Source organism: Lontra canadensis, unplaced genomic scaffold (assembly GCF_010015895.1).
Source record: "Lontra canadensis isolate GAN:19392208 unplaced genomic scaffold, GSC_riverotter_1.0 scaffold106, whole genome shotgun sequence".
In the NCBI taxonomy this organism is placed as follows: domain Eukaryota; kingdom Metazoa; phylum Chordata; class Mammalia; order Carnivora; family Mustelidae; genus Lontra; species Lontra canadensis.
The window spans coordinates 2,252,021-2,278,421 of record NW_022631100.1 but is presented as its reverse complement, the minus strand read 5'-3'; the positions used below and the strand labels follow the sequence as shown (position 1 = coordinate 2,278,421).

General features: G+C 44.6%; 2 protein-coding genes and 1 pseudogene across 3 annotated transcripts in view; 2 read left to right on the top strand and 1 right to left on the bottom strand.

Moving 5' to 3' along the window:
• LIN9 (lin-9 DREAM MuvB core complex component) overlaps window positions 1-18,292 on the top strand; it is a 69,248-nt gene extending 50,956 nt beyond the window's left edge. For both annotated transcript variants that reach the window (XM_032838750.1, XM_032838751.1), the window contains 5 exons: window positions 2,146-2,226; window positions 14,305-14,430; window positions 16,873-17,052; window positions 17,205-17,302; window positions 17,799-18,292. In XM_032838750.1, the coding sequence (XP_032694641.1) occupies window positions 2,146-2,226; window positions 14,305-14,430; window positions 16,873-17,052; window positions 17,205-17,302; window positions 17,799-17,904 (591 nt within the window). In that variant the 3' untranslated portion in view covers window positions 17,905-18,292. The remainder of the gene's footprint in view (window positions 1-2,145; window positions 2,227-14,304; window positions 14,431-16,872; window positions 17,053-17,204; window positions 17,303-17,798) is intronic.
• Window positions 11,475-11,934, top strand: LOC116855753 (annotated as a pseudogene).
• A 5,047-nt stretch (window positions 18,293-23,339) lies between the features above and the next one.
• Window positions 23,340-25,722, bottom strand: MIXL1 (Mix paired-like homeobox). Its single transcript, XM_032838813.1, has 2 exons — window positions 25,396-25,722; window positions 23,340-23,813 (listed from the first exon to the last, which is right to left on the bottom strand). The coding sequence occupies exons 1-2, from the start codon at window positions 25,720-25,722 to the stop codon at window positions 23,508-23,510; spliced, it is 633 nt and encodes a 210-aa protein (XP_032694704.1). The 3' UTR covers window positions 23,340-23,507.
• Window positions 25,723-26,401: the final 679 nt, after the last annotated feature.

Below are 26,401 nucleotides of genomic sequence, written 5' to 3'. Positions count from 1 at the left end.
GCAGGGAGCCTGATGCGGGGCTCAATCCCAGGACCCTGGGATCTTGGCCGGAGCTGAAGGCAGACACTTAATGACTGAGCCACCCAGGCACCCCCTGATATTTTTTTCTTATGACAAAAGAAGAATTAAACATTTTTTGCAAGTTCCAGGGTGCCTGGGTGGCTCAGTCAGTTAAGTGTCTGACTCTGGATTTCCGCTCAGGTCCTGATCTCAGGGTCTTGAGATGGAGCCCTGTGTCTGGTTCTGCGCTCAACTGGGAGCCTGCTTAAGATCTCCCTCTACCCTCTCCCACCCACCACGCCACTAACTCTCAAAAAAAAAAGCAAGTTTCATAATTCATAGTTTACAGTGAATTTTCTTTTTGAAGAAACTTTTGGTTTCCTGGGGCTAGGGATTTTGAGGAATCTAAAGAGACTGATCACTTCTTCAAGAGGACTCAGTTTTGTAAAGAAGGAAAAGGAAACCATGATTTTCTATCAAAAACAAGCAACACAACACTGAAGTAGAAACAATAAAGGAACAGTTGCCTTCATCCCATCTTTTACTGCTTCCATCTCTAAAGAATCACACATATTTCTGTAAAAATCCAACAACCTGGCAGAGAAGGGAGACCTGTCCCCAGCTCTGGGCCTGCCGAGCTTTAACTACAGTCTGTTCCATAACAAGTATGGGGCATATCTTTCTTTCTTTTTTTTTTTTAAAGATTTTTATTTATTTGTTTGTTTGACAGAGATCACAAGCAGGCAGAGAGCCAGACAGAGAGGTGGGAGGGAAGCAGGCTCCCTGCTGAGCAGAGAGTCGGATGCCAGGCCTGATCCCAGGACCCTGCGATCATGACCTGAGCCGAAGGTAGAGGCTTCAACCCACTGAGCCACCCAGGCGTGGGGCATATCTTTCTAACTAGGCCCTCTGCCTATCTCAACTGAGGCCAATTTTTAGTTTTTTTTATTATTGAAAATTTAAGCACATAAAAGCAGACAGAATTGTTTGCTGCTCCTCTGTGTACCCATCATGGAGCTAGAAACGGTCTCAGCAACCCCTGGCCAGTCCTGTTTCATCTATACTTCTACCTACTTGCTCCCTCGTGTATTATTTGGAAGCAGAGACAGACATTGTATCATTTATATGTAAATATTTTGTTATGTATCTCTAAGAGATAAGGGCTTTTATTTCTTTTCTTTTCTTTTTTTTTTTTAACATAACTAAGGGACACCTGGCTGGCTCAGTCAGGGGAGCATTCGACTAGATCTTAGGTTGTGAATTTAAGCTCCACATTGGGTGTAGAGATTACTTTAAAAAAAGGAAAAGAAGGGGTGCCTGGATGGCTCAGTGGGTTGAAGCCTCTGCCTTTGGCTCAGGTCATGATCTCAGGGTCCTGGGATTGAGCCCCGCATCGGGCTCTCTGTTCAGTGGGGAGCCTGCTTCCTCCTCTCTCTCTGCCTGCTTGTGATCTCTCTCTCTCTCTCTCTCTCTCTCTCTGTCAAATAAATAAATAAATAAATAAATCGATCTTAAAAAAAAAAAAAAGAAAAGAGAAAAGAAACATAACTACAATACCGTTATTACATCTAATAAGTTAACAGGGGCGGGGGCGCCTGGGTGACTCAGTCATTCAGCATCTGCCTTCAGCTCAGGTCATGATCCCAGGATCCTGGAATTGCCCCACATCAGGCTCCCTGCTCGGCAAGGAAGCCTGCTTTCCCTCTCCCACACCCCCTGCTCCTATTCCTGCTCTTGCTGTCTGTCTGTCTGTCTGTCTCTCTCTTTCTCTCTTGCTGTCAAATAACATAAATAAAATCTTCAAAATTAGAAAAAAGTATCTGTATGAACTCACAAATGTTAACATATTTGTGCTTTGGTCCATCACGGTTGTTCTTACTGGTCCATAAATGGTCCCATGTGGGCCAGTGAAAGCTCGTTCATATTGACTCCTTAGTCCTTTTGACGTGTTCTGCTTACAGTGGATTTTAAGAAAATCTTTTTTGGCTAGCCAGTCAGATTTTTATTTTCAAAAATGTCTGTGCTATATTTATTTATATTGAAACACTAAAATCTGCTAAAATATCTTATTGGAAGATTGGTAATTTGATGGTTGTTATACTTAAATGCCTCTATTCCAAAACATCTCTTTTTCTTTGTCTATAGACCAAATTGTCGAAAATTCTCATGATTAAAAAGGAACATATAAAAAAATTAAGGGAAATGAACACAGAAGCAGAAAAATTGGTAAGAATATTTCTCTTTTTTCTTTATTTGTCTACTTTTAAAATAGTGGGGACTTCTATATCTAAGGAATTAAAAATACTTTTTTGAGGAAAACCTTGAGATAAATGAGATAAATATTATTTTAAAATCCTCGTTTGCTATCTTTATGTCTTGTTATACTGAACACATGCTAAGTAAATTAGCCGGGCAATGCAGTTCATTACCCCAGACCTCATTATGCCACTGACTGTCTGGCGGGATAGGATTAATGGGTGGGCTGGGTTTTTGACAGTTTGCATGAATGTAGAATCCCTAGCACTGGTGCCTTGTCTAAGGGAGTCATGTTAACAGAGGTTATTAAAAGTGATTCAGAATAAATAAATCAAGAAATATATAAGTTGGCATATTCGGGTTATCTTGATAGTGCTTTATATCCTATTCTATTAATCTAGTCAGTCCAAAAATATGAGGGTCAATTTTAGTCACAGGAGAAAATTATCAGAGTTTTCTTTTTTTTTTTTTTAAAGATTTTATTTATTTATTTGACAGAGAGAGAGAGATCACAAGTAAGCAGAGAGACAGGCAGAGAGGCGGGCGGGGGGCGGGGGGAAGCAGGCTCCCCGATGAGCAGAGAGCCCGATGTGGGGCTCGATCCCAGGACCCTGAGACCATGACCTGAGCCAAAGGCAGCGGCTTAACCCACTCAGCCACCCAGGCGGCCCACAGAGTTTTCTTTTTTTTAATATAGAAAATTCACTAAGAAAATTCACCCAGGGGGCGCCTGGGTGGCTCAGTGGGTTAAGCCTCTGCCTTAGGCTCAGGTCGTGATCTCAGGGTCCTGGGATCCAGCCCCACATCCAGGCTCCCTGCTCAGCGGGGAGCCTGATTTCCCCTCTCTTTCTGCCTGCCTCTCTGCCTCCTTGTGATCTCTCTCTCTGTCAAATAAATAAAAATTTTTTTTAAATATGTTTAAAAAAAATTTTGTTTGAATTGTACTGAAAGGCATAACTTGCTTATGGACTTATAGGATGGCAAATATTCATCCCAAGTACCGTCTCCAAGTGATTGCAAATGGCCACATGGAGATTTGGAGTCACTAAACCCAGGCAAGCACTATAGTTCATTACCAACATCCGCCTTGAGCGCAGGACCAGGGAGTCATAGAATCAGTCATCTCTAGTGCGTGTGGGCCAACAGGTAGATAAGGGATGCCTAGCTGAAAGAGGAACAGTCTTCTTTTAGGATGATGGAATTTTATCTGAACTTGACTTTAAATTTTCTAATTTAAACCTCCATTTTATGGACTTGGAAACTGAAGACCAAAGATGTCAAGGAATTTTAGTCTGAGATTATCCTGCTGTTTAGTAGTACAGATACCAAAACAGGCTTCTTGGGGTGCCTGGGTGGCTCAGTTGATTAAGTGTCTGACTCTTGACCTCAGAGTTGTGAGTTCAAGCCCCGCATTGGTCCCCAAGCTGGGCATAGAGCCTGCTTAAAAAACAAACAAAACAGGCTTCTTGGTCCCAGCTCAGTTCATTTAGGCACAATCTGAAAACTGTATTGACAGATCCACAGGCTATCAAAGGTAGCAAAGAGTTAGCCATAATGTATTGCCATTATATACCCCAAAACATAAAAATGTATATATTTGCTTCTTTCCTATTGGACTCAATTCCTTTCTTGAGTTCCATCAGTTCTACTTCTACCGTTTTCTCTATGCCTTCTCATTACTCCCTAGCTACATCTCTTCTGATCATTTTATCATCTCTTTCATCTTTATGCATAATCTAATTATGTCACTTTCATATCACTAGCTAAGACTTTTCCCTGTGTCTGGGTTCCACACCTTAAAGTACTGGGCTTGCCTTAGCCTGGTTAGTATTACCTAATTTGAATAGAGGCCTCATTTGATGTTGGCTTGGCTCTTGGCATGTGAGAACTTTATAGAAGTCTAGATAACTTGATACGTTTTATTACTTGTTTGTTTTATTTATGATTAAAAATAACTCCCATTATAAAAATTTAAATATTGTAAGACTGATGACAACAGTAGTTCTTTATAGTGCCTTCCCCATAGATTAATATTATTTAGCTAAGCATATGCTATAAATGTTTGTATGTTAAGCATATGGACTTCTTCTATGCATGTACGTCCTATGTGGTTTTGAAAATTATTTTCTAAAAAAACTGAATTCTGTCATTATATTAATTCAGCCTTTAAAATTTCTGTATTATACCATAATTTAGTTTATTAATAGGTATTTGGGTTATTTCCATTATTTATTTTTCTAAAATAGTGCTAAAGGGGCACCGGGGTGGCTCAGTTGGTTAAGCATCTGCCGTTGGCTTAGGTCATGATCCTAGGGCCTGCTTCTCCCTCTCCCTTTGCCACTCCCCCTGCTTATGTTCACTAGTTCTCATTCTCTCTTTCAAATAAATAAGTGGAGTCTTTATTAATAAATAAATGAAATAAAATAGTGCTAAGGTGAGGCACCTGACTAGCTTGATCTTGGGTCATGAGTTTGAGCCCCACACTGGGTATAGAGATTACTTAAATAAGTAAATATTAAAAATAAAAAGGTGCTATAGCAAATATCCTCATCTGTATAGTTTTGTGCATTTGTCTGTGTCTATCTGTAAGATAGATTCTTAAAAAGTAGAATAATGGTTGGATCAAAGTATATGAACATTTTAAAGATTTAATGAAACTTCTGGTTTAAGGTGGTAGGCTGAAAACATGTTTTCCTCCTATCCCCTACAATTTCACATAAAATAAGATGTATAAAAAGAAATAAATAGAATAAATGAAAGCAGACTGTTTTACAATGTATGCAGGATTTTAAAAATTTTCCATGTTGGGTGAAACACAGCTGAGATGGAACATGGCTGAGAGTCTACATGTTGGAACCCTAAAGAGGCTCCCGGCCCACATATGATGGAGGAATGCAGAAGTGAGGTACACTACTTAAAAGGAATTGATTCATTGTCAGTTTCCTCATTCCCCGTTTTCATCCTAGTGACAGAACTGGGTAAATGTGACATTTACCCAAGTTAAAAAGAAGGAAACAGACGCTCCTCTAAAGAATTTGAATATGGAATTTGGGGGAAATTTGAGGCTTCTGCTTTTAGTAATGGTAGACTAGGTAATTTGGGTTAACCTTTCTAATCCACGTAGTTGAAAACAACTTTTTCCTCTGGAATAAAATACAAAAATAACCGGCTTGTAGACACTAAAGCATTAACTAGGTCTTAAAGAATTATAGGGATAGGGGCGCCTGGGTGGCTCAGGAGGTTAAGCCGCTGCCTTCGGCTCGGGTCATGATCTCAGGGTCCTGGGATCGAGCCCCGCATCGGGCTCTCTGCTCAGCAGGGAGCCTGCTTCCTCCTCTCTCTCTGCCTGCTTTGTGATCTCTCTCTGTCAAATAAATAAATAAAATCTTTAAAAAAAAAAAAAAAGAATTATAGGGATAGAATCTGGGAAAAGAAGTAAACTCGGAAGGGGGAACCTGGCATTTAGCATTGCTTTTTTCTTCAGGGGTTTTCCACACTTCTAGAAAAGGTAACTGAGAAATTGAGTGGCATTCCTGAAAGGTATACAAGGGAAGAGAGGACAAAAATTAAGAGTCCAGAGACCATCAGGGGTTAGGGGAAGCTGGCAAACCTTCCATGCTCTGAGTTGGAATGCCAAGGCAACGTTGGCCCAGCTTCAAATTATCTCATCTCCAAAGTGGAACTGATGTGATTATAGAATCTGAGACCCACAAGAAGTAAGTACTCCTCTTAGTGGAATATAACATTACACTAAGCCTCAAATTATTTCTAAACTTCTTACTATACAGTGTCTGGAAACTCATTTTTAAATCTCAGACACAAGAGGAGACAAGATAACCATAATAAAACCAAAAGAAAGTATAGACAATCGGCAGATTCTAGATAATGGAATTTTTTAGACATAGATTTTAAGTGCTTAATTTGTTTAAAGAAATGAGACAAAATTGAGAATTTTAGAAGAGAATTGGAAACAACAAAAAGGACCAAATGCAAGTTCTAGAAGTAAACTATAGCAATCAAAATTAACTCAGTTGGGAGGTATAATCACAACAGATTAGGAACAGTTGAAGAGAGAGCTAGTAATTGAAAATAGATCAGAAAATATACAGAATGAAGCATAGAGGGAAAATGGATGGAAAATACAGAAGAGAAGAGAAACGAGGGACATAATGAGAGGTCCAGCATATCTAATGGAGTAAGAGAAGAAGAAAAGATATAATGGGACAGAAGGAATATTTAAAGGGATAGTGACTGAGAACATTCCAAAACTGTCAAAAAATAATAGACCACAGATTCAAGAAGCCCTGTGACTTTCAATGGGATAAATAAAAAGATAAGAACTGTAAGGCATAGTGATAGTAAAACTGCTAAAAACTAAACAGAAAGTAAAAAAATAAAGTATCCAGAGCCAGGAGCACCTGGTTGGCTCAATCAGTAGAGCATGTGATTCTTTTTTTTTTTTTTTTTTTAAACCTTTCAAGATTTTATTTATTTATTTGTCAGAGAGAGAGCAGGAGCATGTCTACCAGGTAGAACAGGTAGAGCAGTCAGAGAGAGAAGCAGTCTCCCGCTGAGCAAGGAATCTGATGTGGGACTTGGTCCCAGGACCCTAGGATCATGACCCTGAGCCGAAGACAGGCACTTAAATGATTGAGCCCCCAGATGTCCGATTCTTGATCACAGGGTCATGTGTTTGAGATCCACATTGGATGTAGAGATTACTTAAATAAATAAATTACAATAAATAAATAAATAAATAAATAAAGTACCCAGAGCCAGATGTGTACTGGGCAGGAATTTGTTTGACATCTGACTTCTCCACAGAGAGAACAGAAAATGGAATAACATCTTCATAGGGCTGAAACAAAATTATTACCAACCTAGATTTCTGTATTCAATTTCAAGGTAAAGTAATATAAGGACTATTTGAAGATAACTTTATAGAGTTTTTTCAAGAATACCTATACTTAAAGGAAATAAAGTTTTTGTTCAAGCAAAAGAAAAAACTTGAGGGGTGCCTGGGGGATCAGTCAGTTAAGTGTCTGCCTTGGGCTCAGGTCATGATCCCAGGGTTCTGGGATTAAATCCCAAGTCAGGCTTCCTGCTCAGCGGGGAGTCTGTTTCTCCCTCCCCCAACACCTCCCCCAGCTCATGCTCTCATTTTCTCTCAAATAAATAAGGAAGAAAAAACTTGAAGTTTTGGAAGGAATGAAGAGAAAAAGGATAACTGTGGATTAATCTAAGTGATACTATATAAAATCATACTTCATGACATTTAAAATATAAAGAATTAAAAATACAATCCAGGGGTGCCTGGGTGGCTCAGTGGGTTAAGCCTCTGCCTTCGGCTCAGGTCATGATCTCAGGGTCCTGGGATCGAGCCCCGCATTGGGCTCTCTGCTCTGCGGTGAGCCTGCTTCCCCCTCTCTCTGCCTGCCTCTCAGCCTACTTGTGATCTCTCTGCCTACTTGTGATCTATCTCTCTCTGTCAAGTGAATAAATAAAATCTTTTAAAAAAATTAAAAAAAAAAAACAATCCAGGGGCATCTGGGTGGCTCAATGGGTTGAACCTCTGCCTTCCGCTCAGGTCGTGATCCCAGGGTCCTAGGATCAAGCCCTGCATTGGGCTCTCTGCTCAGCAGGGAACCTACTTTCCCCCCTCTCTCTGCCTGCCTCTCTACCTACTTGTGATCTCTGTCTGTCAAATAAATAAATAAACTCTTTAAAAAAAAATACAGTCCAACAATTGCCTATTGTGGGTGGTGTACATATAGACCTGATAAATCAAGGATGTATATTTTAATTTCTGAGGCACCTTTTAAAATAATAGTAAAAGATACATAACTACCAAACTAATCAGGGTGAGGTGGGTAGGAAAATGGAACAATAAAAATATTCAATCAATTTTTAAAAAGACAAAGGCAAGAAAAAATAGTAATAATACCAAACAGGGACAAATAGAATGGAAATAGTAAGATGGTCAATTTAAATCTAAATATATCAGTAATAATATTAAATATAAGTGGACTAAATCTTCTGAATAAAAGGCAAAGATTGCCAAACTGAAAAGGCAAAGATTGCCAAACTGAATGAAAAGCAAAAGCCCAACTCTATGATGCATGCAAGAGATACATTTAATATGAAAGGATCCTGAAAATAAAAAAAATTTTAAATGTATGAAAAGGTATGCAGTGCCAAGTATTAAACTAGCAGTAGAAGGTCTGATAGCTATAGTAGTACCTGACAGTAAAATTCAGGGCAACAGATATTATTGGATATAAAGAAGTGTGCTTCTTAATGATGAAAGGTATCATTTCAAAATAATTTCAGAGTTATTTGTACATAATAATAGCTTCCAAATTCATAAAGCAAAAATTGGCAAAATTCAAAGGAAATAGACATTTCCACTATATAGATAAAACAACCAGTCAAAAAAATCTAATAAGGAGGGGCTCCTGGCTGACTCTTAATCTTGAGGTCATGAGTTTAAGCCCCATTTTGGGCATAGAGCTTCCTTTAAAAAAAAAAAAAAAATCAAATAGATTTAATAAAAAATGTTTTAAAAATCAATGTTACTTAAAAAAATCTGATAAGGATATAGATTTCAAAAACACAGTTAACAAACTTGATCCCATTGACATACCTACCACATGCAGGATACGTATTATTTTCAAGCTCACATAGATTATTTATAAAATTTAATTGTATGCTGTCCCTAAATAAAATTTCAATAAATGTTAGAATGATTAGACTTCTCCAGAATATGTTCTCTGATCACAGTATGAATAAGCTTAGAAGTTGATAAGAAAAAGGATTAGGGGCAACTGGGTGGCTCAGTTACTTGGTTGAGTGGCTAACTTTGATTTTGGCTCAGGTCATGGTCTCAGGGTTATGAGATCCAGCCCTGCCTTGGACTCAGAGCCTGCTAGAGATTCTCTCTCTCTCTTTCCCTCTATCCCCCGCTCACATGTGCTTTCTCACTCTCTAAATAAATAATAGATAGATAGGTAGATAGATAGATAGATTAAAGACTCTTGAAGATGGTCATTAATTAATTTAAAAAGATTTAAGTGTATGTGGTGCCTGGGTGGCTCAGTGGGTTGAACCTCTGCCTTCGGCTCAGGTCTTGTTATCAGGGTCCTGGGATCGAGCCCCGCATCGGGCTCTCTGCTCAGCAGGGAGCCTGCTTCCCCTCTCTGTCTACTTGTGATCTCTGTCTGTCAAACAAATAAAATTTTCAAAAAAAAAATTTTAAGTGTCATTTATCAACTTAAGAGAGTAAAGAGAATCCACAAGAACATCTCGATAAATGCAGAAAAACCGTCTTACATAATTAAGCATCCCTTCCTGGTGGAAAAATAAATATTCTTACCAAACTAGGAATAGTTAAGATTAAGATCCCTTAATCTGACAGTATGTACCAAAACACTTACAGCAAATACACTTACTAGTGAAGTGTTACAAATTTTCTCTTGAGGGGCATGGACTGGCTCAGCCTGTCGAGCATGTGACTCAGTCTCACGATTCTGAGTTTGAGCCCCTATCGGGCATAGAGCCGACTTTTTAAAAATAATAAACAAAAAAAAAAAACCTTTCTTTTTCAAAATGAAAATGACATATGGAAGCCTATAATCACAATTGCTATTTCATAGCATATTGGAGAGTCTAGCCAGTGTAATAAAGGAAAAAATCTATAAAGATTGGAAAGGAAGAAATAAGACCAGTTTGTTTTATTCACAGATGATGTGGTTTTGTACCCAGAAAATCTAAAAGAATCTGCAGATAAATTATTAGAATTAGTTTAGCAAAGTTGCTAGATTAAAGATCAGTTTTTAATAAAAGTAGTTATATTTCTATGTATTAGTAATAAGTAGTTAGAAAATGAGATTTCGGAAGTGTCCAGGAGGGGCGCCTGGGTGGCTCAGTGGATTGAAGCCTCTGCCTTCGGTTCAGGTCATGATCCCAGTATCCTGGGATCAAGTCCCACATCGGGCTCTCTGCTCTACAGGGAGCCTGCTTCCCTTCCTCTCTCTCTGCCTGCCTCTCTGTCTACTTGTGATCTCTCTCTCTGTGTCAAATAAGTAAATAAAATCTTTAAAAGAAAAGAAAAAAAAAAGTGTCCAGGAGTTGACACTTGATCTATGACAAAAGTGGTTCTGCGGAGTAATGCGGAAAGAAAGGTTTTTGAAATGGCACTGAGTCAATGGATAACAGTATGGTGCCAGGCGTGGGATCCCGACCCCCTACCTCACTGAAAAATTACTGCTTTTATATATTTTTATTTTCTTTTAAAGCTTTTATTTATTTATTTGACAGAGAAAGAGAGAGAGAGATCACAAGTAGGCAGAGGCAGGCAGTGAGAGAGGGGGGAAGCAGGCTTCCCACTGAGCAGGGAGCCTGATGCGGGGCTCGGTCCCAGGACCTTGAGATAATGACCTGAGCTGAAGGCAGACGCCCAACCATCTGAGCCACCCAGGCACCCCTATTTTTTTTGAGTTAATTTTTCTAAGTAATGTCTCCACCAAACATGAGGTTCAAACTCATAACCTTGAGGTCAAGAGTTGCATGCTTTACCAACTGAGAGCCAGGTGCCCGCCCCCCCACCCCGGAATGATTAGTATTTTAGATCTAAATGTGAAAGGCAAAATATAAAGCTTCTAAAAAATAATGTAGGAGAATTTAAGACCTTGGGGTTAAAAAAAAAACAAACAAACCTTGGGGTAAGAACTCTTTAAGTGAGATAAATGGAGTATAGAACACAGTAACCATAAAGGAAAAGATTAATACATTGAACTACATTAAAATTATAAATCTCTGTTCATCAAAAGATACAACTACAAGAAAATAAAAGGCAAACCACAGAATGGAAAGAAATGCTTAAAGCACATGTAATTGACCAAAAGCTTGCCTTCAGAATATATAAAGAACTCTTAAGTCAATAAGAAAAGATAGGCAGGGGTGCCTGGGTGGCTCAGTCAGTTGGGCGTCCGCCTTTGACTCAGGCCGTGATCCTGGAGTTCTAGGATCGAACCCCGTGTCGGGCTCGCTGCTCGGTGGAGAGTCTTTGTCTCCCTCTGCCCCTCCCCCACTTGCTCACTCAGTCTTTCTCAAATAAATAAAATCTTTAAAAAAAAAAAAAAGGATATTCAGATGTACAAAAAATTTTTGATAAGGTACCCAGCCTCATGGGTAATAGAGAAAATGCGGATTAATACCTCAAAGAGATATCACTCACATCCTCTCAAGTGGCTCCTATTCAAACACTTAAAATATCAGAGATTGGCCCAGTTTGTTGTAACCTTGTGGAGAAGGCCCTAGAGTTGGTGAACGCTGCTATGACTTACTCAAAGCCTCGATTGGCCACATTTTGGTGCTATGCCAAGGTTGAGCTGCTTCCTCCAACCCCTGCTGAGATCCCTAGTGCCTAGAGCTATTCAGAGCTGGAAAAAAATAGTCAAGAGTGCTCAAACTGGTAGCTTCGAACAGCTTACAGTTGAGGAAGCTCTGCTGAATAGCTTGGAGGCCACCGAGGTATGGATGTGGTTTTATGTCGGCGAGATCATAGGCAAGCATGGCATCATTGGGTAGAATATTTGAAGACCAATCTTTAACATCTGTTTATATGTGCCTTATTATTTGAGTGTTCTTGGACCGTGTGTGATCAGACTGGTATTTGAATAAAATAAGATAATGTATCAAAAAAAAAAATCAAAGATTGGAAAATATGTGAAGCAGCCAGAACTTTTTTTTGTAAAGACTTTGTTTATTTCGGAGAGGGGGTTGGGGAGGGGCAGAGGGAGAGAGAGAGAGAATCCCAAGCTATCTCTATGCTGAGCATGGAGCCTGATGTGGGGCTTGATCTTGCCATCCCAAGATCATGGCCTGAGCTGAAACCAGGAGTCGGATGCCTCACTGACTGCGTACCCCAGGCTCCTCAGCCAGAACGTTCTTATTCTGTCCCTTTGGGGAACTCTGGCTCTGTCTACTAAAGCTACACATGTGGGTACGTAAGTATAGAATGTCATAGCAGCACTATTCCTGTTGGCCAAGAACCAGGTACAGCCCTATTGCCCAACAACAGATGGAACCAATAGGATGGCTGGATAGAGGCTATTGCTACAAAGGAACACTACACCACAGTGAGGGGAACTGACTGTGGGTGTGCACAACTAGATGGATGAATTTCACAATGTTAATTGAAAGAAGCTGAGAACAAAAGTATATACTGTATAACTGCATTTTTTTTAAGATTTTATTTTATTTATTTGACAGAGATCACAGGTAGGCAGAGAGGGAGGCAGAGAAGGAATGGGGGAAGCAGGTCCCCCACCGAGCAGAGAGCCCGACGTAGGGCTCGATTCCAGGACCCTGGGATCATGACCCGAGCCGAAGGCAGAGGCTTTAACCCACTGAGCCACCCAGGCGCCACTATAATTGCATTGTAAATAAATTTCAGAAGTCATACCATGAGGCTTGATGTTAGTAAGGTTGCTTTGGAGGGAAGAGAGAAGGGATTGTAAGGTGATGCACAGGGGCTTCTGAAGGGTTAGCACTGTTCTGTTGATCTGGGTGGAGTTTTCCCATGGCTTCCCCAACTTCATTGGGGGTATAATTGGTGTACAGTGAACGAAAGTATCTGTTTAAAATGTATGGTTTGGTCACATATATGTGTTTGCCCATATATTCATACACACCCATGAAGCCATCACCAGATACTAGGTTACAAGTATTTCTGTCTTCTCCACTCCTCACCAGATTTCCCCAAGCCCTTTACAATCCATCCTTCCCTCTACTTTAGCCTCCAGGCAACCGTTCATCTACCTTCTGTCCTCACTGACTAGTTCGCATTTTCTAGAATTGTACATAAGTGGAATCAAACAATATATATGCTTTTTTTGGCCTGGCATCTCTCATTCGGTGTAACCATTTCGATTCATCCACTGAGTTGTGTGTTCCACGGTTCATGCAACATACTGTAGTTTGTTCTTATGGCTGAGCAGTACCACCTTGTGTGGGTACACCACAATCTGTTCATCTGTTCCCCTGTTGAAGGACATTTGAATTTTTTACATTTTTTAGCTGTTACAAAGAAAATTGAACATTCGCCTACAAGTCTTTGCATGGACAAATATTTTCATTTCTCTTGGATCATATGGTACGTGTAGATGTTTAACTTTTTTAGAACTATTGTTTTTACACCGGTGTTTGCATTGTGATAATTCATTGAGTTCTATATGTATATTCGGTGCAGTTTTCTCATGTTATACTTTTTTTTAAAATTTTAAAAATTTATTTATATGAGAGAGAGATAGCACACAAACAGGGGGAGCGACAGAGGGAGAGCGAGAAGCAAGCTCCCCGCTGAGCAAGGAACCCAACGCAGGGCTCGATCCAGAACCCTAAGATGATGACCTGAGCCGAAGGCAGGCACTTAACCAACTGAGCCACCCAAGCGCCCATCGTGTTGTACTTGTGCATCACACACTAGATTTCAGCTCAGGTCATGATCTCAGGGTTGTGAGATCTCAAGATTGTGAGTCTGGGTCCTCACTGAGTGTGGAGGCTGCTTGGGATTCTCCCTCTCCCTTTGCCTCTCCACCCACCCCATGTGTTCTCTCTCTCTCTAAAAAAAAGTACTTATCAAAATCTGATTTGGGGGGCACCTGGGTGGCTCAGTGGGTTAAGGCCTCTGCCTTCTGCTCAGGTCATGGTCCCAGGCTCCTGGGATCCAGCCCCACGTCGGGCTCTCTGCTCAGCAGAGAGCCTGCTTCCCCCTCTCTCTCTGCCTGCTTCTCTGCCTACTTGTGATCTCTGTCTGTCAAATAAGTAAATAAAATCTTAAAAAACTGATTTTGGGGGCACCTGGATGGCTCAGTCAATTAAGCGTCTGCCTTCGGCTCAGGTCAGGATCCCAAAGTCCTGGGATCGAGCCCCACATCTGGCTCCTTGCTCAGTAGGGAAGTCTACTTCTCCCCCTGCTCTCCCTCTCTCTCTCTTCCAAATAAATAAATAACTCTTTTTAAAAAATCTGATTTTTTTTCCTTGCAGAAATCCTATTCCATGCCCATCGGCATCGAGTTTCAGCGGAGATATGCAACCATCGTTCTGGAGCTTGAGCAGCTCAATAAGGACCTCAACAAAGTTTTGCATAAGGTTCAGCAGTACTGCTATGAGGTAGGAGAGGTGCAGACACTTCCCCTGAGGGTCTGCGCTCCCCCTACTCTTCTATTGGAAGCTAAATACCGTTACCTTCACATGCTGGAAAGTTTCAAACAAAGCCAACATCTCTATTGGAACCATATTCTACATACACTTTTACTCGTTCTGAAGAGTGTTTTACAGAGAGCTCTCAATTCTCTTGACGTTTGTTTCAATTACAAAGGTACAGCTTTTGAAAAAAATTTAAGAAAAATCCAGAAAAATGATTACTCTTGAACTCTTAATCCCACAATCCCAAATGCTGTATTTTGGTTTATTTCCCCCTTGTCTTGTGTGTATATATATGTGTGTGTGTACATGCTTTTTCTCACAAAGTTATGATCAGGCTGTGTACACAATTTTTTTCCTCCTTCTTTAAACTTTAGAACTATAGATTCTTGAACTTCAAATATGCAGAACATAGGGTTATTTGTGAATTGTCATCATCTACATAAAATTATATATATGAAGACAGTTCAGTGGTTTCACCTCAGTTGATTTTCTTACAAGATAAGAATTACATGACTGAGATGAGTTTAGGATGCTCCAGCACTTGTATTTTCAGAGGTTTTATGTTTCCTGTGAGCCACCTCCATTTGTGACCCGAGGTTCTCCAACGGTTGGCTCTTTCTGACACTAGCCTCCTAGTCGAGTCCCGAAGATCTGCCATAGACCATGTTGTTGATCCATCCTCCTGGAGCTGAGGCAAATGCACTGTGGTTGCCTGTGACTATGCTCTGAGAATGTTCTGCTCATTTCTCTAGCCATCTATCATCCTTTATTTTTATTTTCCCAGTAGTTGTCACCTACATAGCAGTAGGTATTGCCCTAGCGGATAGCTTTCTCCCTCCAGATTAGCAGCTGACCCACAAGAGAGGCAAACCTTCAAGCAGTCCAAGACAGCACGTAACAAAGCTGAGGACACGCACACGAGTGGGTGGCCCATCAGTCTCGTGTAATTGCAGTATGTACCATAGGGCCTTTTGTGATAGGCTCATTTCCCCATGAAGTAAAACAACTTGATTTTCAGAAAGCTCTTGGGGAAGTACAGTATTGATTTGCTTTACTTTTTAAGGATAGATTGATTGGTTGACTGATTTGAGAGAGAAAGTAGGGGCAGAGGCAGAGGAAGAGAGAGGATCTCAAGCAGACTCCCCCATTAGCAGGGATCCTAGCATGGGGCTCGATCCCAGGACCCTGAGATCAAGACCTGAGCCGAAGGCAGACGCTTCACCAACTGAGTCCCCCAGGCATCCCTACAATATTGATTTTTTTTTTAATTTTATTTATTTATTTGAGAGAGTGAGAGTGTGTGTGAGAGTGGAGAGGTCAGAGGGAGAGCAGACTCTCCGCCGAGCAGGGAGCCCGATGTGGGACTCAGTCCTGGGACTCCAGGATCATGACCTGAGCCGAAGGCAGCTGCTTAAGCAACTGAGCCACCCAGATGCCCCTACAATATTGATTTTAAAATAAAAGCATATGGGGCACCTGGGTATCGCCGATCAGGGAGGCCTGTCCTCTTACCTCCGGAGAAGACAGTTACGAAGACAGGAAGACTACAGCGAACCCCATGCTGTTGGGTTAGAATAGGAGAATCGGTCTGACTTTGTGCTTCAGTTTATTTTTACGATGTAGATGCAGGTGTGTGTTTGTGTGTGTGCCCGCTTGCAGGCTGAGAGAGCCCAGAAGCACACCCTGACAGCAGCGAGCACCCCAGCACCTGACCGTGGTTTCCAAATGGTGCTGTCCAATCAAAGGAAGAAGGGCTTCTTGAAAAAGAGACCGATTCCAGAGCCCGGACTGTCTCACTGTGCCCCCCAGCTTACGGGAGCATGTTCAAGAGACCGGCTGAACAGTGATTCCCACTGACTAGATCTGGGACAGCTTGGGCTTCCGAATAAGTGATCATACTCAGAATAAAGCAGAAATAGATAGTGAATCTGGGTACAAGGTTTTCAGGAGGGGCGCATGGATGGCTCAGTCGTTAATCATCTGCTTTCGGCTCAGATCATGATCTGGGGCTCCTGGGATCGAGTCCCACATCAGGCTCCCGGCTCAGAGGGAAGCCTGCTTCTCCCTCTCCCACTCCCCCTGGTTGTGTTCCCTCTCTCACTGTGTCTCTCTCTGCCAAATAAATAAAATCTTAAAAAAAAAAAAAAAAAAAAAAAGATTTCTAGGAGTTATTTGTTCTGTTTCTTTTTAGCAGTTTGAAATTATATCAGAATTAAAAGTTGCTAAAAATATAAAATCCAGAAAAGAAAACCGTTTGAGAAGAAACATTTCTAAAGTAGGAGTGAGGCCCATTTTCATTATAAAGGCTAGTTTCGTAAACCTCTGCCTCTGAAAACAGGACAGGACCCCACAGAAATCATCTGGCCTGGTGAGCCTACATCTCACATTTGACTCCTCTGTTTCCAGCTCGCTCCAGACCAGGGCCTACAGCCTGCAGACCAGCCCACGGATATGAGGCGGAGGTGTGAGGAGGAAGCGCAGGAGATCGTCCGGCATGCCAACTCCTCCACCGGGCAGCCCTGTGTTGAGAATGAAAATCTGACAGACTTAATCTCCAGGCTCACTGCTATTTTATTACAAATTAAGGTACATCTCAGAGAACACATTCTCTTCGTTTTGACACCTACACAAACACACTCATTTGTGGCTAAGCAGTTAAAATACACAGATCGTGTCGGTATTTTGTGTCTGAGTTTGGACTAGAATTCAGTTAAATTTTGAATTATTTTTTCCCTCAGTGTCTGGCAGAAGGAGGAGACCTGAATTCCTTTGAGTTCAAATCCCTTACAGATTCATTAAATGATATCAAGAGTACGATAGATGCTTCCAATATCAGGTAATTTGTTAGGTATACCTCAGTCATTTTTCTAAGTCCAAGGGGATTTCCAGTACAGGTTTTAGGAATTATGCCTATTTGTGAAGCATTCATAGAATTTTTATGCCATAAATAGATTCCCAAAGAGCTTTTCAGTTATGTCCTGCCTATTGATGGAGTAGACGTTTCCCATGGACTTTGGTTTATGTGAAGGAACTCGAAGATGCCCAGTGTTCGGGTTTGGGGTTGGTGTGGCGTTTCCCCTGAGTAGGGTTTCCCCGGAGAGACAGTCTTGCTCTCGCCAGCACCCCCATGGCTCCTTTGCCCCCTCCAGCAGCCCTTCCCATGACAACCACAGCTGGGGGGTGGGGGGTGTAGCTAGTGTGGTGGGGGAGCTTCCTTCCTTCCTCGGGGCTTGATCTTAGCGGCTTTTTGGACTAAAATTCAGCTCTTCGTTTTTTAACAAGTATTTCCCTAACATCATGAAATAAGGGATGTAACCGTGTTTCTTCTTCAGTTGCTTTCAGAATAATGTCGAAATCCATGTTGCACACATTCAGAGTGGCCTGAGCCAGATGGGAAACCTGCACGCCTTTGCCGCCAATGACACCAACAGGGACTGAGGAGCAGTCTTCCCTGTTCCAGCCGCACAGGACACTGCGGTCCCTTCCCCTCGGCTTCCAACACCAAATGACCCACGTGCTGGAAAACAAGGGAACTGTGCATCTCCAGCGAAGGCACTGGAACGTACCGTCGTGCTTCTTGAACCAGCACTGCTGACCAGCATTCTATTTATTTTTCTCCTTATTATTCAGCTGCAGTAGCATCACTTATGTTACACGTTTATCGGCAAGGATTTTTCAACCGAAACTGTCTGAACAAAAGACGCTGTCACGGAAGAGTGTGCTGACCCTTTTTTCAACGTGCATGAATTCCGCCAACACGCGCAGACAGCTGCTCCCCCCGGCAGGCGCGAGCAGACACAGGCCTCCTGCTTGGAACTGCGACCGGAGGGCTGCGGTGCAGGCCCGCAGCTCCTCACCCTGCCAGGCTTCTGGAAGAGAGCGCCCCGGGGAGTGGGAAGTCAGGTGTCGGGAAGCCACCGGAACAGCCACAGAGCTGCGGCCTTGACAAGTATGCGAGATGGACACCTGCAGGGTGACATGGCTCTAGAGATCATTTTATAATAATAAGTATTTTAATTTATCATAATTTATAAAAGAAACCTTTGTTGTTTGTCTGTTGAAAGAAAATGAAGGAGCAGGAAAAAAGTAAATTACTTGCAAAATGCTACATTTCAGCAAGTAGATTTGGCCTGACTTTTCCCGTCAATTCAGGGCAAAAAAGTGCTATTGTTATGAGACTTACTTAAAAAGACTGATAACACACTATTTTCATATTTTGTTTATTTGCACAACTTTTGAACCAGATGACTGGTTAAAATCCAACCGTACACAATTTATAAAGTCAAAAGATTTTATAAGGAAAACAGATATAATAACCAGTGCTGTGAAATGCAGAAAAAAAGTTTGTATTTGGTTGTGGGGGTTTTTTGTTGTTTTTTTGGTTTTTTAAAGGAAAAACCCTACCTAAAATGTTAATCTTGTAAAAAGTGTGTATTTGGGATTTTCTTTGTTTTAATATAGAATATTATAAAGTCAAAATATAATAAAATTGTTTTCAGATTTGGAGTGTAAGATAGAGCTGTAGACGTGGCTTTGATTCCTTTAGATGTCTCATAAAATGGGACTTTTTATATGTTAATGTATAATAAAACTAAAACGAGATTATTTTCCATTTGAAATTTTTGTATAGTTTAAAAATGCTTCCATATTCCTTGTTGGTATTGTGCCACTGCAGAACTTTAGTGCAGAGTTTATATTTAGCTAAACTGTTATGTTAATTAAGAAATGCATAAATCCTTTATTCTTAATATTTGTAATTCTAAATAAATTGATCTATGAAAAGTAGTATTGTCTACCATTCTCATTTAATTAATACAACCTGATGAGTATTCCTTCTATTTGAAAAGTTCTAAGGAACTATAATTTCCACTGAAATATATATTTTGTAATTTAAAATTTTAATTACTTTTCAGTTACAAATGGCAGAATAAATTCATAAACATCAATGAAAACGTATTTTATGCAGCTTTAATGTATTACTTATTTAATAGCTGTATTTTAGTGGGATATCATTAAATATTATTTCTCAACTTGTGTGTTTCAGTTAATGTTAATAGTTCATTAAAAAAATTTTGGGGGTGCTTGCTTTGGCAGCACATATACTAAAAAAAAAAAATTGGGGGGCGCGGGTGCCTGGGTGGCTCGGTGGGTTAGGCCCCTGTCTTCAACTCGGGTTGTGGTCTTGGGGTCCTGGGATTGAGCCCGGCATCGGGCTCTCTGCTCGGCTGGGAGCCTGCTTCCCCCTCTCTTTCTGCTGCTCTGCTTACTTGTGATCTCTATCTCTCTGTCAGATAAATAAATAAAATCTTAAAAAAAAAAAACAAACTCTGCTCCCTGTGGAGCAGAGAGCCTGATGCAGTGCTAGATCCCAGGACCCTGAGATCATGACCTGAGCTGAAGGCAGTGGCTTAACCCACTGAGTCACTCAGGCATCCCAAGAGGTAGTTTTTAATATATACTACCTAGAATTACATAAACATTTTTCACTTTTTTTTACCTTTTTTTAAAAAAAAGATTTGTATTTATTTGTCAGAGTGAGAGAGAACTGGGGGAGGGGCAGAGGGAGAACCAGGCTCTCTGCCAAGCAAGGAGCCCAATTCGGGACTCAATCCTGGGACTCCGGGTTCACGACCTGAGCCAAAGGCAGACACTTAACTAAGCCCCCAGGTGTCTCGCTTTTCACATTTCTTTTTTTGTTTCTCAAGACTGACTTGGCAGGGGTGCCCGGGCAGGAACTGTGCCTGAGAATATATTTGAACTTCTGTTTCGGGAAGAAGAAATCTGTGTTGTTCAAACTAGTCATTTTGGGTCAGCTGCACATTCATCCTAACTCTGCGGCCTCCGCCTAGCACATTTTGCAAGCTCTAAAGAGAGCCATCAACACCACATGCTACGTAAGTTTGGTTCTGAATTACTTCCCCTGAGTCCCAAAAATCAGATTCACTTGCTACCATTGAGAATCTACCAAAAGATCTGCCCGTTAAATTCTTTATCTTGAATCTAGGCACTTTCTGAGCCTATGTCATTACCACTTCTCTTGCCCGGCGCCAGCCGCTGTCTCCACCAGCCTGGAAGTCATCCGTCATCCTGACCTCTGCAGCATCCACTCTGCCCCCTCAACCGCAGCCTTGGGGAAGCGATAGTCTTAAACTGCAGAATTGGCCATGATCTCTCCATCTCAGGTCTCAGGGCTCTCAGAACAAATTCAGAACATTTCCACAAGACCCAGAGAGCCATGTATGGTCTGACATCCTCTAACAATTTTTCATTCCTCCTGCTTCCACCACAAGGCCTTTGCATGTGCAGGTCCCTCTTCCTCACCTTGGTAACTCCTGACCATCCTCCATGTCAGTTTCTCAGGGAAGCTTTTCCTTGACCACAGCACACTGTCTCCAGGCCCTCCTGTATCTCTCTGTACGGCACATGCAACATTTGCAATTTTACATTTCTTCTTTGACCCACCTGCTAGCTCCTCTGCTCTTGGCTTGGCTCACCATTTATTTCCAGGCCCTGATAAAGTGCCTGTTCATAGGCAGCAAATGTTTGTGCAGTGAACCGAGTCTCGAAAGAGCTCAAAGCAACATCAGTGTCACTAGAGCACACCTATGGTTTTCCATGATAATTGCTTTGCAAGATGAGACTACTTCCTTGAATGCAGAAATTCTGCTTTGGGGGGTTGCCCTTAAGCATGATCACTTGTCCTGGTCCTGACTAAAAAGGCCAGGCCAACATAGGAGGCATTATATGCTGGGGGAGAGATGAGTGGACGGAGTCCTAGGTTTGAGTCACTTGTGATCTAAACCATAACGTTTCTTGCTCTTTAGAACAATAATAGCCCCTACCTTCTACAGCGTCCTAAGGATTAAACACACAGTGCCTGTAACACGTTTAGCAGTTAGGGTCTCTCAAGAGTTCAACAGAGGTGCAGACTAGTGTTCTGAAGGGTCCCCCAATTTTTTTTTAAGATTTTATTTGACAGACAGAAATCCCAAGTAGGCAGAGAGGCAGGCAGAGAGAGAGGGAGGGAAGCAGGCTCCCTGCTGAGCAGAGAGCCCAATGTGGGACTCAATCCCAGGACCCTGGGATCATGACCTGAGCCGAAAGCAGAGGCTTTAACCCGCTGACCATCCAGGCCCCCCAGGTCCCCAAATTTTTAAAAATTAAAAATGACAAGATTTAAATATTTATAGGTTTTTTAAAAGGTTTATTTATTAATTTCACAGAGATCACAAGTAGGCAGAGAGAGAGGGGGGAAGCAGGCTCCCCGCTGAGCAGAGAGCCCGAAGCAGGGCTCGATCCCAGGACCCTGAGATCATGACCTGAGCTGAAGACAGAGGCTTAACCCACTGAGAAACCCTGGCACCCCAAATATTTATAGATTTTGTAGGTGTTCGCTAGGAAAAATGTACATAAGTGCAATAATCCTATTAATTAATAATCTCATTGCAAGGTTCACCTCTACACATGACCCTTACTGGACTGTAAGTTCCAAGTGTCCAGTGTTCAGTCTTGTGAGTGGGAATGTCTGCAGGTCAGGTCTACAAGTACCAATGCAAAGGGAGTGCGGAGCAGCACGTGGGCAAATAACCACAGCTCATGTTTACCCTCTTGGTGCCAGGCTGTTCTCAAGGGTTCAGAAGTCAGGTCTGCCATAAAACCTGAACTGTCTCCCAGCTGCTTCTCACAACACATTCGCTACCCTGAAAAGTACAAGTCATTTGAATAACACCTTGGTAAAAAATGAGGGTGACTGGCTTATGTAAACGCGAGGACATTCCATGGCGTTCAGACTGTTCCAGCAACTTCGGAGAGGAGTCCTGGCCCCAGCCACTGCTCCTGCGGGTCTCCTCCAAAGGCTGTGTGCGGAAACACCTCCCCTACAGCCACCCCACAGACAGTCGCCCTTGGCCCTCCGGAGTTTGAAAACCCTCAGGATTTTAACGGAGCTCAGCTAACTTAGACCCTAATTTGCATACATTCTAATGTATACGTTGGGAGAGAAATCGGAAGCCAGACACTCCTGCGACTAATTTACCAAACTCTCAGCCCAGTGGTGACCACACATGCATGGACTCTGTCCTTCCCCAGGTGGAGGAGGGAGATGCCTCGCGACGAGCTGTCTGAAGGACCACATGCGTTTCAACAGAGTGACAGCGAACCGTTTGTGGAAAGCATTTAATAACCCACTCAAGTTGCACCAAGTACAATGACAAGTGCTAAGGGTAATGTGGGAGTGACTGGAGTAAAAGGTAAGAAATCAGGATTAGAGGAGGGTTCAGACTCGGGGGGGACGGGACCTTGGGTGTCTGAGACCATGGACGAGGGGGGCTGCTCTGGGACAGGCCTCAAGAAGATCTGCATGGCTGCTCTGTCGGCGGGAGATGTCCGCTGGTTGTCTGGGAAGGTAATGGAAAGGTTTTTTCCATCCGGTGGCCACAGGAGGCTACCACAAATTTCTAAAGATGTGTGAAAATCTGAGAAGCTGGAGGGGGGGGGGCGCTCTAGAAATAATCTGCATGCAGAATGGCCAGAGCTACGAATGGGTGTAAAGATGACAGGTCACACTCACAGAAAAGGGGTCGATCTCGGGGGGCAGACTGAGGACTGAGTCCGAGTGAGTTCAAGGTCACAAGCCCTGGAGGAACCACGAGAAGCCGGCTGCAGCAGTGGCAGCGAGGAGAGAGGGAGCCTGGCTGCTGGTTCTTGGGAAGGGGAGAGGGAGTTCTGATGAAGCAATCTGGAAGGGAAGCGGGCGACCCGCCAGAAGGAGCAGGGGTCCCGATGGAACCCGAGGTGTGGGTCTGGAGATGCCCGGGGCAAAGGGCCGTGGGACTCCTGGGGAGGAGCCCATAGAGGGAGAAGAGCGGGTAAAAGGCTCACAGGCGACAGGGGAGGGAGCCTCACCGGTGAGAGCTGCGGGTGACACCCTTACCGAGGTGAACAGGCTTGTGTCCCTCGCCAGAAGGGACAGCCTCCTGGTATGCATGTCCCTGCCTTCAGTCTCAGCTCCTCGGAGCTTGTCCTGACTTCACCCACACTCCTCAGGAGTCACCAAAGGCAGAAAAGATGTGTTCCTCCCACGAGTCCAGCTTGGAACCAGTGTCTTCAGAGAGGGGAGAGTAGGCTTGGAAGCGCTGACCTTGGCAGCTCAGGTGGGGGGTGCCCTCCCCAACCCTGCTGGGACTGGGCAGGCAGGTCACATCTACTCCAAGAGGCAGTTGGGGCTTCAGACATTTCGCATCGGGTCCCTGAACGGTGGGGTGGAGAAAAAGCTCAGGCCTGGCTGAGGGCTGAAAGGCTTTCCCACTCTGCCGCCTGGACTTGGCCCGCCGGTTCTGGAACCACACCTGGAAGAGGGAAGAGAAGCTGCTCCAAGCTGGAGTCCTTACACTCGGGCACCGCACCCGAGTCCCCATCCAACATGCCCTGCTTCCCTGCTGCGAGCCTCCGTTTTCACCAAGCACTTGGGCCAATCGGTGGCCAGGAGTTCAGAGTCCCTGGCTCTCCCTGCCTCAGCTTTCCCAGCTGCAAAATGGGGAACCTGCCTCACTCTACCTGGGCATCATATAGGGATACCTGCGGGGGGAAAAGTAGGGTGGCAGAAACGGAAGCATTTGAGGATAAAAGGCTTAAAGATGACAGGCAGTTAAGAAAATTTAGAAAGTCGGGACACTGGGTGGCTCAGTGGGGTAAAGCCTCTGCCTTCGGCTTGGGTCATGATCTCAGGGTCCTGGGATCGAGCCCCATATTGGGCTCTCTGCTCAGCAGGGAGCCTGCTTCCCCCCCGCCCCACCTGCCTCTCTGCCTACTTGTGATCTCTATCAAATAAATAAAATAAAATCTTTTTTAAAAAAAAGAAAATTTAGGAAGTCAATTTCTGGGGGCGCCTGGGTGGCTCAGTGGGTTAAAGCCTCTGCCTTCAGCTCAGGTCATGATCCCAGGGTCCTGGCATGGAGACCGGCGTCCAGCTCTCTGCTCCCCAGCGAGCCTGCTTCCCTTCCTCTCTCTCTGCCTGCCTCTCTGCCTACTTGTGATCTCTGTCAAATAATAAAATGTTAAAAAAGAAAAAGAAGAAAGAAAGAAAGAAAGAAAGAAAGGAAGAAAGAAAGAAAGAAAGAAAGAAAGAAAGAGAGAGAGAGAAAGAAAGAAAGTCAGTCAGTCAATTTCTGGAAGTACAGTCTCTTGTCAAATCAGTGGAGAAGGGGTTTTTGCCCGCGGACTTCACTTTGGTGAATACATTTTTCCGCTCACCGTTTCTCAACAAATAGGTAGGGCGTCCTGCTCAGGAAGCCCCGACGCCACAGATGGGCTCCACCAGGCACGCAGAAGAACAAGCCCGCTCCCCCCAGTGTTAAAGTGAGGGCTCCAACTTAAAAGCGTGGATACAGAGCACCGCGCGCAAAAAGGCAGGCTCGTGGTCACCAGCAAGCTCCCGGGTTCTGATCTAAATCCCTTGGCAATAAACATGCCTGGCACTGGATTTTTCAAACCCTGACAAGAAGCCCCACTCACTTCAGGCTTTACGACCCTTAGAACCAAAATTCCAGACCCAATACCCGCCAAGAAAGGGGACTTAGGGGCGCTGGGGGCCACCCGGAGAGCCAGCCCTGCCCTCTCCGAGAGACCAGCCCATACCCCCCCCACGCCCCGTGGGAAGCCACAACCGTGCATCTGTCCCTTCCTGGATCCAGAAGAAGCGTAAAAGGACTCCTTCTCGCCCTCCTGCTCGGGATGGCCTTTGTGACTCTCTCAAAGGACCGGCGGGCGACCTCGGAAGGGCCCCGACCATACTGGACGCCGACAGAGGGAAGTGGCTGCATGCGCGCCCCCCCCCCCGCCCCGCCCCGCCCCACGATTGCCCCAGCGACGGGTCGCGACGCCACCCTCTGTGGGCAGCCCGGGGAGCGGCGCGCCGAGAGCGGGTCTCACCTGGATCCTAGACTCGGGGAGCAGAGTGAGCGCGGCGAGGCGCTCGCGCAGGTGGATGTCTGGGTACATGGTCCGGCGGAAGACGAGTTCAAGCAGCTGCAGCTGCTCGGCGCTGAACGACGTGCGCTTGCGGCGCTGCGACGCCGACGGGGCTGGCGCGCCTGCTGGGGGCGCGGGGGGTGCGGGGCCGCCGCTCAGGAAGCCGGCGAAGGGGCCGGGGCCCGGGGGCGGCGGTGGGGCGGCGGCTGGGCCGGGCGGGAGTGCGGGGAGCGCGGGGAGCGCGGGAGCCGCCCCGAAGCCGAGCTGCTGGGACCGAGACGCGGCCATCGCTGGGCGAGCCTGTGCGCCGCCCGAGGGGCGCGGGCCCCGGGTTATAGGACGCGGGCCGGGGGAGGGGCGGCGGCGCGCTCAAAGGGCCCGGCGCGCCGAGGCCCGTGTCCCCCCGGGGGGCCGACCCACCCTCAGCCCCGCCAGACGCCGTGGGAACTGCCGCTTCCGCCGTCGCCGGCAGGAGGAGAGGAGGCGTGAACTTGAGCCGCCCCCTACCCCTCCTCCCCCCGCGACCCCCGCCCGCCCGGCCCGCCGGCCGCAATCCACATCCCGGGACGGGCGTCCCGCTCGTCGGCGCACTAGGCCGGGGCAGCGACCCTTGCCCGCGTCCTCAGAGCTGTTTACTTACGACCCCTCCACCCCCCCCCCCCCCCCGGGGCCCCCCCCCCCCCCCCCCCCCGCGGGCTGTTCCCCCCCCCCCCCCCCCCCCCCCCCCCCCCGCCCAGGTACGCGCCAGACCCGGTACCAGGTTGGCCAAACAGCCCCGCCCCTGCCCTCCGCGAGCCTCCGCGGCGCATCCTGAACCCGGAGGGGGGTGCGGATTAAGGGACTGCAGAGGGAGGCCGCGACCTCACCTGGAGCGTGGGACGGACCCTTTGGAATGCCGGTAGGCCGAGGAACGAGGGTCTCCTGGGCGCGGCGGGCCAGAAAGCCTGCCCACGTTTACAGACGCGTG

What these genes read in the sequence shown, in the direction of transcription:
- MIXL1 (XM_032838813.1), bottom strand. Translation starts at nt 25,722, where the DNA reads ATGGCCGCGTCTCGGTCCCAGCAGCTCGGCTTCGGGGCGGCTCCCGCG. An exon ending in TCCCCGAGTCTAGGATCCAG is followed by an intron (nt 23,814 to 25,395) that starts GTGAGACCCGCT and finishes TCCCTCTTCCAG; the next exon opens with GTGTGGTTCCAGAACCGGCG.